At 39.5% G+C, this 17,627-nt stretch overlaps 1 protein-coding gene across 1 annotated transcript in view; it reads left to right on the top strand.

The window, feature by feature from the left end:
- The window catches only part of FARSB (phenylalanyl-tRNA synthetase subunit beta), a 41,103-nt gene extending 25,806 nt beyond the window's left edge, over positions 1-15,297 (top strand). Inside the window, exon 17 of the mRNA XM_074833687.1 lies at positions 14,615-15,297. Within this exon, the coding sequence (XP_074689788.1) occupies positions 14,615-14,766 (152 nt within the window). The 3' untranslated portion in view covers positions 14,767-15,297. The remainder of the gene's footprint in view (positions 1-14,614) is intronic.
- The last annotated feature ends 2,330 nt before the right edge of the window (positions 15,298-17,627 follow it).

Genomic DNA, 17,627 nt, shown 5'->3' with positions numbered 1-17,627 from the left:
CTGTCATTGAAGTCAAACCAGTTAGATTCCTTTTCAAAACTCTTCCGTAGCTCATTTTTGAATAGACGTATCAAGAGTTTTCTTTAGTACTGAAAATATTTGCAAGTGTTTTATATTCTGTACTGTAGCATTTCAGTGATATATGGCTGGCTTCAAGAAACTGGAAAAAAGACCTCAAAAACTAATCCTAACCCAGTGAAGAAGTTATTTCTAGATACTAGTGCTGTTTAGTATTCCTGATGCTGTGGGATTTGTAATGTCCATTCAAAATCCCTGCATTCCCATGACATTACTCCACAACATATTTAGTGTAAAGGATGGATTATGCCTTGTCATATGCAGTATATTACAAGCAGTTTGTGGCTTTTGGCTATAGACAAGAAAAAGTACCTACTATTTTCTGTTTCACCAGTGATTCAGAAACTCTCCTGGGATGGACTGTAGATTTCTTGCAGTTCTCCTGACTTTGGAATTTAACCTTGATAACAATAGAGATGGCTGATACTCTAGTGCCATAGTGAGTGCAGTGTCACTGCACCAACTTATTTAAAAGACCTTCACTGCAGAGATGGTTGGAAGCCAAAGTAGTTTGGGGGAATATTTGGTTTGGGGGTTTTGTAGTTTGGGAGTTTTTTAACTTGCTTTGCAATCTGTCAGTTAAGCACGTGTGAGAAAATCTCAGCAGATGATGAAGTAAGGTCAATTGCTGAGTTAGAAAAAAAAATATATCCTGTAACATCCTAAGAGACAAATAATTCAGAAGAACAGTTCAGAGGTTTTAAATCGGGATATTACACATGGCATGGATTTTTAATGCGTCCTTATGGATCACGCTTTTTTATTGCCTGTGCCAAATTAAAATTTTTACAGTGAGAAATGGGTTTGTCCTATGATTCCAATTTAGAAAGGTCCTAGATACTTTTTCTGTATGTGATCTTAAGCAAAACTTGAGACTAGTAAGCAACACTGTAAAAGTAGGGTTTTAGTCCGGTTGTATTTATTCCTTGTATAACTGATTAAAATAGTTTCAGTGATTACTGGAAAACAGTACAGGGAAAAAAATGTTGTTTTAAATGAGCAACAAAAAACAGATAGAGATGTATTGGGCACATATTTGCCTCTTTTTCAAATTCACTTTGAAAAATGAAATGCCTGTACTGTAGTCCTGTTTGGTCCATATGTGCAAATCATGGTTATTGAAGCTCCTTCTGTTCTACCAACACCTAAGTGCCCTGTGATTTGACCTTAAGGTCAGAGCCTTTTTGCCTTTATAGCAACACCTGTGAAAAAAGTACAGATGCTAGAAAATACGGGTGAAATTGCGATGTTCCCCTGGCCTTTGCACTACACTTTGGTGTAATCTGAGCTAGGTAATAAACGGAGAAGAGCTGTTTAGAGCAGCCTTAAGGAAGAGAGGGTTTTGAGTGACTGAATTCAAGGATTTGAACATGCATTTGGCACTCAATGCTTTTCTGTTTGTTAAAGTTACTAATGGAACCATTTTTTCTCTTATTACCACTAAATATACAGAATTACAAAGTTTTAAAGACTGAACTCTGAAATGCTACCCATTGTTTTAAAATGCACAGAATGGACTTTTTTGATATGTTAGTGAATCCTACAATTACTGACCTAGAAAAGCATTTTGTTTTTTTCTTTGTTTTATAGCACAGGCATCCATTAAATAAACATAGATTGAAAAGAGCACAATTACTGCATCAATCCTCAAATTTGTATGTGGTCCATAATAAAAAATTTTGCGTAAAACTCTTGAAATTTTATCCAGTTCCATAGTATTAATAAAATCTAAAGATCAGTATGGATGTGTATGATTAGAAGGTAAACAAAATAAAATCAAACCTTTTAAACAATAAAAATATGGGTAGAAAGAATGAACAAATTCGGCCATGTATTGTCAGGTGATTTAAAAAAATAGTTTAATTTTGAGCTCACTTTCATCAGTTTCAGTTCCCTTGAATTGAAAACTAGAGGCATTCTGATACTTATATTGGAAGGTACTCCTATTTTCAAGTTTTAATCTCTGAAGGAATGGGTATGTTTTCTGCAACATTTTGGTCATCTTGTGCTTCTGGATGACCATCTGAGATGACTCTTTTCTTCCAGAAATCAGGACCATGATCACAGGAGGTAATCATGGGATTTGAGTCCATAGTAAAGTCTTACTTAGGCTAAAAAGAATAAAAAAGGGCTTAGTAAATACTGGCAGTAGATTCTATATCACAGTCTTCAAAGGAGTGGTGTGAAGTGTAAGGTGTAATTATCCTCACTTGCATTGTAACGTTTAGAATGACTGTCCTTAAATAAAGGAAAGAAACCCTGGTTTAGCAGTACCTCTCTGTACTTTGCAAATACAAGTTAAGTGGGCACACACTGTTTGAAAAGGGAAAATAATATCCATATCTTATGAAAATGAAGAAATCTGACAGGTTCACAGAAAATGTTAATACTAAATCTGTGCATTGACACTGCTTCACTGTCTGCCCCACCACCTTCCATGACAAAACTGATATTTGATGAAATAGCATTCATTCATGTGGAAACAAACAATCACTGACTAGCACGAGCTTGTGACATGAGCTACTTTTTTGTACGTTATTGATTCTTATTAATTTCAGCTAGCTCTTGGCTTTTTAATTTTTTTTTTTTAAGTAAATGTTCATGCCATTCATTCTTCTAGGGTAATCAACAGCTTAGTAAAGCTGGGAAGTCAGCCCATTTGCGTGCAACAGAAATGTGTACTTAGTAAATGCAAACATAAATGTGTACTTAGTAAGTGCATACTAAGTCTTGCTTCCTTCAGTAATTGGCAGTTGTGTTAAAAAAAAAAAAAAGGAGAAATTGCGCTCCCTTCTTTTCCCTTCTTTTTACTGCCCTTATTTAATTAAATGAAAGGTGTGGCAAAGTGTAGAACATTTTAATTCCACAGTAAATCACAGTAATAGCTTCTCATTTAGTAAGATTTAGCTGTGAAATTAGAGGTGTAATAGTTATCTCCATAACTAAGAACATCAATAAACATTTGCTTTTATAATAATAATTATACAACAAACAACTTTAAAAGAGGATTTAGACTGAACCTCAATTCACAAGGCAAGAGGAGGGAAGTCTGGGACAAATTGTGAGTTACATGTATAGAATTGAACCCCAGCATCTGTATCTGGTGATGAGTTTAAATTGGGAGACACAGATGTTTAGTACCCATGTTGAACTTGTCATTATTAATTCCTGTTTTATTTTAAGGAACTGTAGCTTGATTGTTCTTAATGGCAATCCTGGCCTTTCAGTTGCCTGTCTTGGCAGCCTTGGCAGCATTCATTGTTCATGAATGTCAATAACTGTGTGTTTACTCATAGATAACTAAAAGGAAATGTGCCAATTTTATTATGAAGCCTCCAAATATCATTTGTGACATGCTAGAAGATATCAGTCAATTCTTAATCTATTTAATTGGCATTCAAAAATAGCTACTTTATAGGTATTGCATACTTGTAATTGTATTTATAGTCTTTCAAATTACAAGTTTGGTAGATAATCAGATTTGTTTGACAACATCTGTTTTCAATAAAAACGTATCAGCTGGTAATTGACTGTATTCAAGTTCTTTGAATTTCATATTTGCCAATTCCCAAATAATTTTTTTCTCACATAGGATCAATCTAGATCATCCACCTTGGAATACTGGTACCACACTGACATTTTTCTTATACTACAAATAAGTTAACAGCAGCAGGCAGGATATTTACTTTGAGAATTGCACCATAATTCTGGTGTGTAAGACTCCTAGCATCTTGGAAACATCCTAGTCCTGGTAGATGTAACCAGACATATTCTTCATTTTTGCAGTGGACTGGAAGACACCTCATTATATTCAAGAATACCTTTTTTCCCCCAGATGAAAAGAATTATTTATTAAAAACTTACACATTTCTGTCTCACATAAGAAGTTCAACCAGTCTTGTTAGCAGATGAAAGTATTTCTAGTATTCTTAAAAATCTTTCTAATGCTATCTTTATTGATGACAGTCATTAATCTTTCCTAATTTATTTGGTTTCCTTGATGAATTTTCAGCCACTGTTATTAATCACATTATCTGCAGTGCAATTTTTTCCTCTCATTTTTGTCTGCAAGTAGCTTTTCCATTTTTTGACCACTTTCACTTCAGCACTGAATATGGATAGGGTTTTAGCAAAAACTGTTCCCAGTTTTTGTTGTGAAACTAGTACTACTTGTTTATCAAATAAATTGTTCTTGAAGATCTCCCAATCTTCCAACTCCTATTTTTCTGTTTAACTTTTTTTTTCCCGTCCCCCCATAGTCAGCTTCATGAATTAACAACACTAAGAGGTAAGGACAGTTTTTTAAAATCTGACTGATTTTACTACTTTTAAATGTATTACCCTAATTCTGCAGGGGGTTTCAGGAGCACCAGCACAGATCATTACAATGGCTTAATTATAAGGCAACTTCCAAAACTGGATGTTTGTCACTAGTGCTTGTGGCCACTACTTTGAGATCTAATGAATTTCTAATTAATTCTCATGCTTTTCTCTTGAGCATTTTTTCCTGCAGCATCAAGGGAGCGTAGTTACGTGAACAGCTACAGTTCTAACAACTCAAAATTAAATTATCTAATAAAATAGGTGTGGCTGCTCACTTAATGTCCCTTTAATTGTCTGTTATCTCTGCTCTTTATTTCCTTCCTGTAAATACAGGACTTCAGCTTTATAGGAACTAAACCCCTACAAACTTAGGCCAAGTTTCTGTCTTATCAAAGATCTTCCCACACTAGCACTGATGCCTCAAATTTGGTTGTAACTGAATTAACACCCAAGGAGGTACCTGGCAAAGATGTGAACCAGGGGAGTTGTTTATATTATTTAGTTAGCCAAAGCAGGAGTCTACAGTGTTTGGAGTTTCTCCCGATAAACATGGTTTATCAAAGTTTGACAGCACGCTGTACCACTGGACATCTCAGAGGTGTCTTGCTGTTGCAAGTGGTGCAGTTAGGCCAAGCAACACAAAGAGTTTGTGACAAAACCCAGCTGGGTTCTAGAAATAAGTCTTATTTCATTGGCTTTGTGTTACACAATTGATTTTTATTACAAAAAAAAGAGGCTATCAGAAGTGAGTTTGAGGAGGGCTCTTTGCATTCTTATGGTCATTTCAGCTCCTCTTAAAGTTTTTGAATGTTCTTTCTTGATACCCTTCAACTACAATCTGTTTGCACAACCCTTATCCCCCCAAAAGGTGTATCAGTTAAAGTACATTATTTTAGCACAACATGGGATAATAAAAGGTTTGATGGCCTTAGACTTCTTTGTCTTTTAAACTTCCATCATGAAATTATGTCTGACACACTTTTTCCCCCACACATGAAATAAAAAATTTCAATAAGAGAACAAAGAAAATACTTGTTTCTCAAATTCAGATTATTTCAGAAAAGAATTTCATCTGAATTGACTCATTTAGAAGTATGTTTTCTGTAGTATAACAGTGTGAGGAAAAAATCTATGGTAACTGCAAAAATATTCACGGGGGTTGTCAAGTCAACTTGTAAAGAGACACAAGCTATCTTCCTCTTTTTGCAACTACCAACTAATAAAGATTACAATATTTTTCTTCCCATTGCATTTTATTATTTTGACAGGTTAGGGATGCTCCAAGAAGTAGTAGCATTTTTCCTGACATTTAGGCTTTTCATTTTCTACCAGTTTTTGTCATCTCCCAGAGCCATCTAAATTACTGGCATTTGTGTTCCTGAGCACAAAGTGTTAATTTCTTCTCCCTGGTATTAAGTCTTTGCTCTTCTGCTGTTCCTTTACCAGGGAGGCCTCTCCAGAGTTTAATTCTTTCTCTCCCCCACAAAGGCAACTATATTTTTTTAACCATACATTATAACGAGTCTGATAAAAATCTTCCTTGCACCAAGAATTTTAAACGTCTGGCACAGCTTACATTATATAATACAGAATTAGGTCATTTCCATTTTTTCTGTCTGCCTCCTTACATTTTGAAATAGAAAATTATTTCCTAAACATAAGCTACATTTTCAATGTTGAAATTATTCATCCAAGCCAGCAGCAGAAATAGCAGCAAATTGCACATCCTCTTTCTCAGTGAACAGGGGCAGTGATCTAAGCAGGGAGGGTCAGGGTGCAGGTCTGGTTGCACTGGCTTCTCTGGTAAGTGCTACACTTGACCAGTGCCACAGCTTCATCCTTCAATTCCATTTTCACCTCCTGCATGGCCTGCTTATGGCTAGAGACCAACTAGGTGTCTGTACGCTTTCATTCTCGCTACAATATTAATATTAATGCTAGCAACTGTGATCATGTTGAATTCATAGCTCATAGTTAATCAGTTCTCTGATCTGGTTTGATTTTTGAACTGTGATGTGGAGGCAGGGGGCAGTGCTTCAAATTTTATCTTACATACATTTTCTAACATTTATGCAGTAGAATTTTAAAGAGGAATTTGCAAGATTTTGGCTGAAACTTTTCGATCAACATGAATGTGGGATCCTAAGATTAGTATTTCTGTTGCCCACTGTGGAGGAATTGTCTTTATCTTTGCTTGTGGTGTATGTATTAGAAAACAGTAGATAAGCAAAGAAATGCTGAGCTAGTGCAGACTCAACATGTGCTGGGTACAGACCCTCCTTGTTGGGGTCCAGAAGCAGAATAGCCATATTTATTGTAGACCCAGAATTGCTTCTGTCCTGGGCTGGCTCACACTCAGCTGGTTCAGGCATTTCTGTTCCTGGTGGTGCAGCCATGTGCTTCAGCCACAAGGTGTTGGTTTGCACCAGAAATCTTAGTTGCTAAAACAAAATGATTAACAGTTCCAGTGACTGCTGAGATTCATCGTTTAATTATGTATTATTCCATGCTAGTTTGTCAAGTCATTTTCTGAAAGGCATGAAATGTGGTAGCTGTGGAAGCGTAACATCAGGTGGCTGTTACTTATCTCAGCAAGTAATGTGAAGTCATTGGGCGGGGAGGACGGCTTGGTCTAGGACACAAAGTGAATAAACAACATGCAAACTAAAGTAGACTTGCAGACTGACTTAGTGCTGGTTCTTGTTATTCTCTAATGCTTGTATGAAAGCAGAACCTAAAAGCTAAAACCTGCTGCCTTACTGCACATACATAGAGTATGTTATACCCTCTACCATAAGAATATGGTTTATTGTTTTCTAGTTTCTGACAGATTCTGATGTTTGCAAGGATGAATTATTCCTTTAGATATTTAAAGAGAGATAAAAACAGTTATGTAACAGAAAGAAATTAAGTTTTTTAATATTCAAAGCTTTGTGTTCTCTAACTCAAGTGAAATAGCAAGACATCTTAAAAAAAACCCAAAAAAGGCACTTTATTTGGGGTTAGGAATTCTCTAGTTTTATAAATAGCTGTGACACAATATCAGCTTAGGTTTATGACTTTTGGATAGGACAAAGTATAACTTTTCAGATAAATCTGGATAAATCAGATAAAACTGGCCTAAAAGCAAAGATTAGCTATGTAATGGTAACTCTACAGTACGGCTAAACTCCAGTGTAGAATTGCTGTTTCTCATAACTGCCACACAAATGCAAATTTATTGAGCTTTATACACAAATACCAATTTCTAGAAAAATCCACAGACTTTGATAGATTTCTTTCTAGGTTTCCTACTTCAGTTTTTCTGTACACATTATTTAAGCAGCCTCCTTGGTACTCCAGCACTGAATATGTGAAATCCTGTTACCCAGATCAGCGACCCAAAATGTCTGCTTTCCTTAGCCTCAGCATCCACACAAATATTACCTTCCATTAAGAAAGGCAGGAACACAGTGAATTTACCCAAATAATCTTAAGTGTCTGGCACTGCTGTAATCCTGAGAATAACACAGGCGAATAAAGAGAAGCTGTAAACCTCTAACATTCATGAACCACTTCCTGACATCCAGCAACACCAAACATCCTCTGTTAAAGCTCCTGGGGCACTCTACAGCAAGAATGAAAAATAAATCTAGCCTAAAAGTCTGTGTTGGTCTCTGTTCTCAAGGCAAATGAAGGAGAGATTGCTAGCTACCCCAGTTCATCACTGCAACACACTTTAACATGACTAACAACAGTCAACTCTGGACCCAAGCCGTATTATGATTATTTCCACACTGCTTACAGTGTATTGTAAGTTTGTATTTGTAAAACAATATCATTGGTCCCTAAATAGTCTTAAATACAGTGAATACACAATAGACTATATTCAGTGGTAGAGTTGTATAAGAGGGTTCTTTTTAGATAGAAGAATTAGTTTTTCTCACACCCTCCCTGAGAAACGCATTAATAAAAATGCAGCCGCTGACTTAGTTGTAACACGAGAAGATGATTAATTGACTGACCACTGCAAGTTTGTGGATGATTCTCCATATTCCCTAGTCTCATTGTCTGCACAAGGACTCTAACATTCAGCTCTATTTTTGGATATCCAGTGTACCAGTCCAGGTAAATAATTGATTGTCCCTTTACCCTCTTCTGCTATGCCCTGTATGTGGAGGCTTTTGAAAAAATATAGGAAGAAATCAGAATGGAAGTTGTCCTTTAGACGGAGGACATATTCATTTGTATCATACAGATATTTCTTCTATCATCTTTTCAAGTGTTAATTATTTTCTTTGTGGGGGGAAAACATAACTCTAAGGCACTTACCTTAAATTCTATTACACTGATTTGAATTTCCTGACATGTCATTAGAATCAGGTGTGATTGGGGGAGTGGAGGTTGTTCTGGCACAGCTTTCGTCAGGAGTTACAAACCAGGAAACTAAAATTAATAAATATCCCACTGATCCCCAGGTATGGTTTTTCTGGGCATGAGAGTATATAGGGGAAGAACTGCTGACAATGCACAACTTAAAAGAGCAATTGGTCTGTCAGTATGTTCCAAAAATCATGCAAGATTTGAGATGTCTGTGATTTCAAAAATCAGCTGACGGTAAATCATCCCATGACAAGGTATGATTTTGAGGTTGCTGTTGCTTTCCATAAGGTTCTGGAACCCTAACTGCACTGCATACATGAGCAAGAAAAGGTAGTTGCCTTTTAAAATACTGACTGGTCTGAGAGCACCCTGTGACTTTGCATTTGAGCGCATCTGCCAAAAGAAGGAATTAGTTGAAAATGTGAAGAACCTGATCCTAAAAAGAAAAACAACATCTAGCCTCACAAAACTAAATTCCATCCAGTGTAGCACAGGTAAAATACTTCACCAGGTGAGTCAGGATGAGGTAGTGAAAGGGCAGCTGGAGTGACTAAGGGGATGGAGAATTAAGATGAAAGACTTTGGAGGCCAGATGAGCTCTGCTCTATTACCTTCTTAAGCTTCAGCTTCCGATGTTCCTTTAAATTATATGAACAAACAAGTGGGTTTGAAGGCTTAGTGCAACTGTAGGCCTATAATACTACTTTAATCTATTTCTTTTTGAGAAGGAGGGAGAGTAAGGTGGAGAAAAGAAACTGTGCAAGGTGTTTGACAACAAAGAGTGCAGAGAACTCTGAGCTCTTTGAGGGTCAATTAGCCAGAAAATGTGCTAAAGACTACATGCTCTATTGGATTACTGGCCAAAGAATTACCCCAAAGCAATCAAAGTAGCCCTGTTGCCTGAATACAGAGAGGCAATTACAGATTTTGAGGACATGCTACAGAAGCTTTAATTAAAGGTATTATTTCTACATCACTGAACATTGGAAATTAAATTCTTACTTGCAGCCACGAGAAGTGGCTTTTGTCTTTCACTTGCGTGTAGTATGTCAGCACAAGACACGGCTGGCTTTGGCATCTCTTCTTTAGGAATGCATATTGTATTTCACCACCCCCCCCCTTCTTGTAACTACCAGTTATAATGTTGACATATTAAGAAGTGGATTTCCAGTGCTAGACCTTCTGGCTTCCTCTGACATTGTATAGATCTCTATCATCAAGGACAATGCGATTTCTGACTAGATTTCAAGGTGAAGTTTATGAAGTACTATTTGTGTGCAGAACAGAAAGGACTAATATATCAATATTGATAAATCTGTTTTCCTTAAAGTGAATTTTGGCTCCCAATGTGTAGTTGATGGTACAACCAACCAGACCTACAAGAGCAGCCTTTCAATATGATTGCACCAGCAGCAAATGCAGTCCCTTCCCAGCACACCTACTGATAATGGTGCCTCCAGGTGTGCTTTGGTGACTGCTGGACTAGTGAAAGCTTTCTTCAGGAAGACCATGCTCTTCACAACCATACTGTTCTTGGGAATACTACATACACAGATAGGACAAACTATTGTCAACTTTGAACTCCTGCTCAAAAGCTGCAGGTCACAGCTGCTAACTCTTCTGGAAAGGCACCCTTTGGACTTCTTTTGGCATCAAGACTTTATTGAAGCTTAAGAACACGGGGCTTCAGCTTATGGTGTGATTTCTTCAAACAAGATAATACCGTGTGCATTTTTTGCTGATTCCCCATATTTGCAAGTAGCACAAGCACACATCTTTCATATAGCCTTGACTCTCACTCTAAAGTTTTATACTTTACTTCAAGAGTTAACATGATAGTCCAGTCTATAACATAAGCTTTTCTAGAAATCTAAAACACCATTGCTATTTACTTGATAATACAAGAAATACGTAGATCAGGGAAAAAAAATCCTTACCTTTGTTTCCTGGTTATTTTGACAAATCCTCTGGTTTGCTGTGCTGCTCTGTGGGTTGCTCAGGTCCTCCTGCCATCCATGGCTTGTCCTCAACAGACTGAGGTTCCTCTACCTCAGGTCTCCTTTCCTAGTCATGGTTGGTCCCCCACTCAAAGCACTCCCCCCAGCTGCAAAATGCTCATTTCTTTTTTCCTCTCTTTCTGCTCAGATTTTTCATGTTGGTTCTGAGTTTTTTCTTTTTTTATGTGCTTCCTTTTCAATGTCTGAATTTTTTGATCAGAAATTTACATTTGCTCCAAATTCTGGTGCCCTGGCAGAGATACATGGACCAACAACATGCAGTCTCAGGCATGAGCCAATCTCCTCTTATCATGTGTGTGGTGAAAGGAAGAGTTGTCAAGATGAGGAAGACCTTAGATCCCCCCTCTGGGATGCAATCTGGAGACCCTTTTGGCAGGCAGGGATATACTTTGAAGCATTCTGTAGTGCAGCCAATTACCATAATAATAGTTTTATTATTAACCAGAGTTCATAAACTCTCTGTGAATCTATTCCTCGGCTCATGTTTCTTTGGTGCAAGGGCCACGTGTTAGCTGGATAAATGGGGACCCTAAAGCTTTTAAAAGGTTCTTTCATTTTTATGTGCTTAATTGTCTGATCTCTTCCAGTCACAGAATTATACTCTGCAAGCGCCATGTCTGCAAAGCACCGGGCATGCTAGTGACTGCACCGTGAAGTAACCAACATTTCAGGGTTAGCTTAACTAGAAGTGGAGAGGTGATTTGAAGGTTCTGCTTCCTGCACTTTGGGGAGCTAAATGTTTCCACTTGATTTTAATTATGTATTTACCTCTTCCCTGCAAGGAAGCATAAAATAAAATAACATCATGGTCTAGCATCAGTTGCTGCATATGAGGCAGAAAATACGGCTGAATGCCTAACCCTGGAGCAGCATATTCAGAGCCACACTGAATGTGTAGTTTCATGGTAAAGGCTTGGACCTAATCAACAGCTCCTCCCCTCTCCAGGTGCAGAGCCACCACCTCCCTTTTGGCAGTGGTGATTCACTGATTCAGTTCACTTGTGTTGTGGAGCTGTCCTGTAAGCTCAGGGTAAGGACGGATGAATTTTATTGGTGTTAAGGTTCTAGGTAACATAACTCTTTATGCCATAATCATTAAGCCATTTCATAGTTTCCAGTATAATGTCATGAATTGCCATCAGTTTTCAAAATTTATCACAAATGCATATTATTTAGTTAAATGCAAAGAAACTTCTCCTGAAGTTAACCTCTAGGAAAGGTCAGTAGTGGTGGATGTGAAGGTCAGGTAAGGCTTCAGGTTCCCCCGCTGCTTGTCCACCTTCTGCCTAAGTGGGAGACCAACAACTGGTGATACCCGGATAGCAGAGCATTTCTTGTGCCTGAAAACATAAAATTGTTTCACACAATGGGAAGCAGCACAGATCTTGGAAACTGCCTTTGATAGATTGACTGAGTGCAGTATTATTTTAGACCCCATCCAGAGGTCTACAACAAGTTTTAAAAGTCTCGTCTCGTGATATAATTGGGTTTAGATGTGCAAGAAGATAAAGTAACTTTCCCAAGGTTACACACAAGGCAGCTCAGAAAAACAGACAAGTCAAACTCACAGCTTTTTAACTAACTGTATTGTCAAAGCTCTTTTTTCCTATAATTTTATAGTGGGGTACCATGCCAACATTATTAACTTCTGCTTGGTTCTTGCTCTTGTGCCAGTTTAAGCTAACAGTTAAGTTTCTAAAAGAACATCACTGTGTGCTGCTCACATCCTTGGTACAATACCAGCTTTATTCACAAAAAGGAGAGCCTTTACCACTAACTACAAGGGTACTTTATTTTGGGGTTATGTTTTCACCCACAATCTGCAGAGTGATCTGTATGTGTGGCCTTTGTTTCTTTTCTAAATTTGTTTCATCAAGTTTTATTTTAACACTTGTTTTGAATAGTGCAGCTTGGCAGTGGCAAGTGTCTGTTTGGCTAGAGTCACATGCCAGTGACGTCCAGGGGCTAGATAATTTCACTTTTGTACGTCCAGTGTAAGTAGTTGGTTTGCGCTTGTAGCTAAGACTGGAACTGGATGATTTAAAATATACTGGTACTGAATATTTTTTAAAACAGCCTTTAGGTAATGTTATTGTGATCATTTACTACTGCTGTCAGATTTTACAAGGCAGCCAAAATTGAAGTAACACATTTAAGTTAATTTGTACTTTCAGCATGTTGGACAAGAAAAAGACCTAATTGCTGTTCTTATTCCTGTAGCTGCAAGTTATGACTACAAACCTCATACAAGACACTACTTAAATGAACTATTTCCACTGGGGAGCTAGCAAAGACAGTATGGGCTTGACCACTGGTGATCAGTGTCATGAAAATGTTCCTGAAGTTTGAGTTTAATTTGGCCCTTTATTGCCTTTTTTAAATAGCGCCTTGTAAATGTAGTAAAATGTCCTGGGCTGATCCTGAACCTTAAATAGCATTTGGAGCAACCAGGGAGTAAGTTGGCAATTAGGAAATTCTTGCGATCCTTTTGTGGGATGCAGAGGGTGCTGACGGGCTGAGTGCCGTGTCGGTAGCAGGCAGGGAGCAGGACTGGAAGCAGCTCCTCAGCTCTTGTCTTCGTACTGGCACAGAAGCAAGTAGAGCAGGGATGATTCTCATCCTCACCGATGCAACCTCACACATACCCGATAACCAGCTCTTCTTGTAGAAGATGCTATGTTGGATTTTAGCCTATTGAGAGAAGGATGCAGAGCAGGGGTGAGGGCAGGGAAGCTGGCTGCTCCCCGATGCTGTCCCTGCCAACTTCTGAGTGGAAATCTAGTAAAGAGCCCTTCCCTCTCTGCAATGTTAGTAGCATTAAAAACATGGCAGAGGCAGCTTTCTACAGGAGGATCTGTAGGATTCAGTGGCCTTGTTTCTTCTTTTTTCTTGTCCTTTGAATTCACAGCATCATTTGCAGCACTACTCACTAGAGGTCCTGTGCACTGTGCCTTGCTTCCACACACTTGTTATGAAAGAGGTGGCTTCAGAAGGAGCAGCTTGCTGGTTTGGTTTGGTTTTGTCTTTTGAAGGGCTGTCAGGTCAAAATGCCACTCACCGCAGGACAGAAACCAAAAAATTCAAGTGTAGCTGCTGTAGACAAGCTTGAACATACTGCCGGTGTAGCCAGCACACACAGATAAGTTCCCAGGTAGAAAAAGCTTTCCATGAAAAAGTCTGCACAGCTCCTCCCAATTTCTTCATGGCCAATTCAACTACTTTTTTTTTACTTTTTTTTTTAGTCCCAAATAACAGTTAAAACTTGGGGCCTGGTTTGAGGTAAGAGGAAGATGATCTTCAACTTCCTTTGAGCTGTTCATTGTTCCACAGTTTTAGTGTATATGAAACTGCTTAAAAGCTCTTCTCCAGATGAGGAATGTAGGTTGTTTCTAATTATGTGACACGTAATCAAGCGTGACATGCCTACTTACCCCTTAGATGACAGCAGGCTTTATTTCCTTAAACAGAGTAAGGTGGGAAACATTCAGGTGTTAAATAGCCTAAAGCCTGCAAAAGTTCTTCATTTCAGTAGCCCTCTGACTCGACTCTGACTAGCATTATCTGTGCTAATTTCTATTATGGGAGTAACTTAGTCAAAACAACTGGAATGTGAAAAATGCCCACGCTTTGGGCTTCACATTTTATTTTTAACTCAAAGTGTTTCCTCATTCTCTATCAATCGTGACAACTGTTAATGCAAGAAAGTGAGAGCCCCTTCTTAGCATCTCAGCACAGAGAACAGTTTAATACTGAGAGCTTTGTTCTCCATGTTAAATGCCTATTGACTTCTTTGGCCCGGAGAAATATTGATTTTTCTCTCATTTTCTTTACAGGCTCTGCTTTCTTTCCTGGTCGCTGTGCTGAGATCTTTGCCAAAGGTCAAAGCGTTGGGAAACTTGGAGTCCTACACCCCGATGTTATCACCAAGTTTGAGCTCACCATGCCATGCTCTGCCCTAGAGATCAACATTCAGCCCTTCGTGTGAAGATGGGACTTTTATCCTCCTACAGCCGTCCACTGTCACATGCAGCACCCTCTGCTCTTTTGTCTTCCTCTGCAGGGGACATCCGCTTATGCTTTTATGTTCCAATAAACTAGAAAAACAGAGCCTGACTCCCTGGGTAAATACATTCCTCACAGTGCAATTTGGCTAGCTTCTGCAGGGTAAGAATGTGGCATCTCGGACTAGACCGTGCCCTCAATATTTTTAAAGCGGGGGGGGGAAGAAACAAGTTGAGAAAAAGCCAAGTGTTTTACAAGAGAAATGTAATGGCAGAGCACATGATTAGTTTTCAAAATCAGAAATGTTCCACAGACACAGCTTCATACTGTAACTGATTATGGCTGCATAACAGGAATCTCATTCTTTTCTTATTGCATGAAATAAGATAATTGATTAGAGCAAATGTTGAGTGAATGTGAGCAGAACTAAGGAGTTGAGCTTTTATTCTGTACGGTTGTCATGTGCTCATCAATGGCTGGGGGAGGAAAATAAACTTGTTTCATGAAAACCAGAGCTATTTTGTAAGCAAGATGTGTGTAATATCTGCTTCCCTACTCCAGACATAACTGTTGATCCTTTATCATTCTAAATTCAGAAAGGGGAGGGGGTGGAATTAAATTTTTTCATGGTTGATGTAAGTCTAGTGGTTTTTTGAAGCTCCAGACCAAATTGGGGAAATGCATTTAAGAGCATATGCCAACGGTCATTTGCCTGAGGAGCTGAAAAATATCAAAGCCTTTGTCCGACTGAGGCTGGCATATTTGTCTGCAGAAGTTAGCGTGGTCCCGCTGCACTCACACAGCCCCACCAGTGGTTTTCTGGACCCCAGCTGCACAGCAGGGACCACGCAGCTTTCGGACAGTTTTACTTTTCTTGCTGTTTTGCCCCTGACAACATAGGAGAACCTCTTACGGGTCAGGCTTTTCCTTCTAGGAGGCTTTCTGGTAGCAGTTACGCCACAGCCTGGCGCATTGTGCCTCTGCTGTCTGGGAAACTGAGAGGCTGCTCCACCCAGCACGGTGGTGCCCAATACATCCTTCCTGGTGTAACGTTGCTGGGTGGGTGGCCAGCTCAGTACTCTGAAGCAGGCTCTTGACTGGCCTGCTAACGAAGCTGGCTGTCCCTCATTTGCAATATTATAACCATTGCTAATGTTGCAGGGTAACAATAGCCAGTATTTTGCATTAGGCCAATACGCTCTGGCTCGTTTCTGTTGTGAGAGCCAGATAGCCCCTGATCCCGGGAGGGGACTAGCCAAGAGTGGACATCTGGGTGATGCTGGAGAAGGGTGTTACAATGACTGTTTCATTGAGAGGAGAGATGTGCAATGGGGAGCATGAGGTACGCTCACACGTTTATGAGCTGCATGTCTGCACAGACCCCTATTGCTGCACCCATGATGGCTTTTCAATGGTAGTCCTGTTAGTCGTCTTAACAGGTGGGAGGGCAACAGGCAAGGCTTTTTGGTGCAAGTGTTAATGCAGTATGAATAATGCACTACAGTTACCCATCTGGAAACCCTACAGTTCCCCTCAGATGGAAGTGTAGATTTTAATTATCTCTGCATGACAGACGTGAAATGAGAATATAGCTATTGCCATACGTTGCACGACTGACTCCAGTGCCCACGGAGAGTGAGAAAACTGCAGCTCACATCTTAAAGTCTCCCAAGGGATTAGCCAGCTTGTCGTTTGCAGGATATATCTCTCCATGATGCCTACACAACTGTAACCAAGCAAGCTCACAGTGTGGGAAGCAATCTGTAACGCAGATGGTAAGTATTAAACCCCCCTGTTTATTAGTGTGTCATGCACGGGGATTAGGACGACAATAAGGCAGATTTGCATTTCAGCAGAGTACAGGCATATTTGCGTGCACTAAATATATTTCTCTACACAAGATTTTCTGACTCTTTGGGTGTCCCAATTCTCCTGTGAATTTACTGTTCTTTGAGTGTAAAGACCAGATTAGACTGGGACTAAGGGCTTGAGCTGCAGTGGTATGTGTGGCAAGGCTTTTAGGGAGCACTTCTCCTTTTTCATACCATTTGCCCGTGTGTCAGTAGCTAAGTGCTCCACAAACGGGACATGAGCGCTGTCCCGGGGAAGTAGCATTACTTGCTAAAAGTAGAGGAAGAGAAGAGAAAGGTTAAAAAGCCTCTTCAGAGCCACCGTCCCTCTCACAGCTAGACACGGTGCCAGCAGCCTTGCAGAGGCTGCTGTAGCTTTGAAATTCAAGCTTTGCTGTAGTGCTGTGCTCAGGATTAGCTGTGAATCCCGATGAGTGGGACACTTCATAAAGTCTAGTGCATTTATTGCACGGCGTTGTCTTTCGTAGCCCAAAACCAAGTATCTGATACAGCTTGCTCATAGCTGTAGTCAATAATCAAAGTATCTAACACACAGCTCTGTGCTAGAGAGAGCTACCATGAGCATTACAATTTTGCTTTTACTCTTCGCTATAGGTGTGCCCTCTGGCAAAGGAAACACTGTCTGCTGACAGTGGTGACTTTTGAGCAATTTTTGAACATCTTTTGAACTTTGATTTTTTTTTTAAGGAAGAGTTGAAAGCTGGATTTTTCACTAGCAGGCCCCACTTATTAATTACTTTTGGCCTGTTCCTGCCGGCTGTGGGTACTGGATCTGAACACGAGCACAAAAGGCTGGAGAGCTGGTGATGGAGAGGTCAAAGCCTGTTTTAATGTGCTATCTGGGTCACTGCTGCATCCATTCAGCTGGACACGAGTACTGACTTCTGGGTTCATCCTTGCTGTGCTTTGGTGCTGCAAAGGTGCTCTTCCAAACAGCAAAAATTCTGAGCCAGCCTGGCTGCAGGTCCCAGCC

Source organism: Strix aluco, chromosome 9 (assembly GCF_031877795.1).
Source record: "Strix aluco isolate bStrAlu1 chromosome 9, bStrAlu1.hap1, whole genome shotgun sequence".
Taxonomy (NCBI): Eukaryota; Metazoa; Chordata; class Aves; order Strigiformes; family Strigidae; genus Strix; species Strix aluco.
This window is presented reverse-complemented; position numbering and strand designations above follow the sequence as displayed.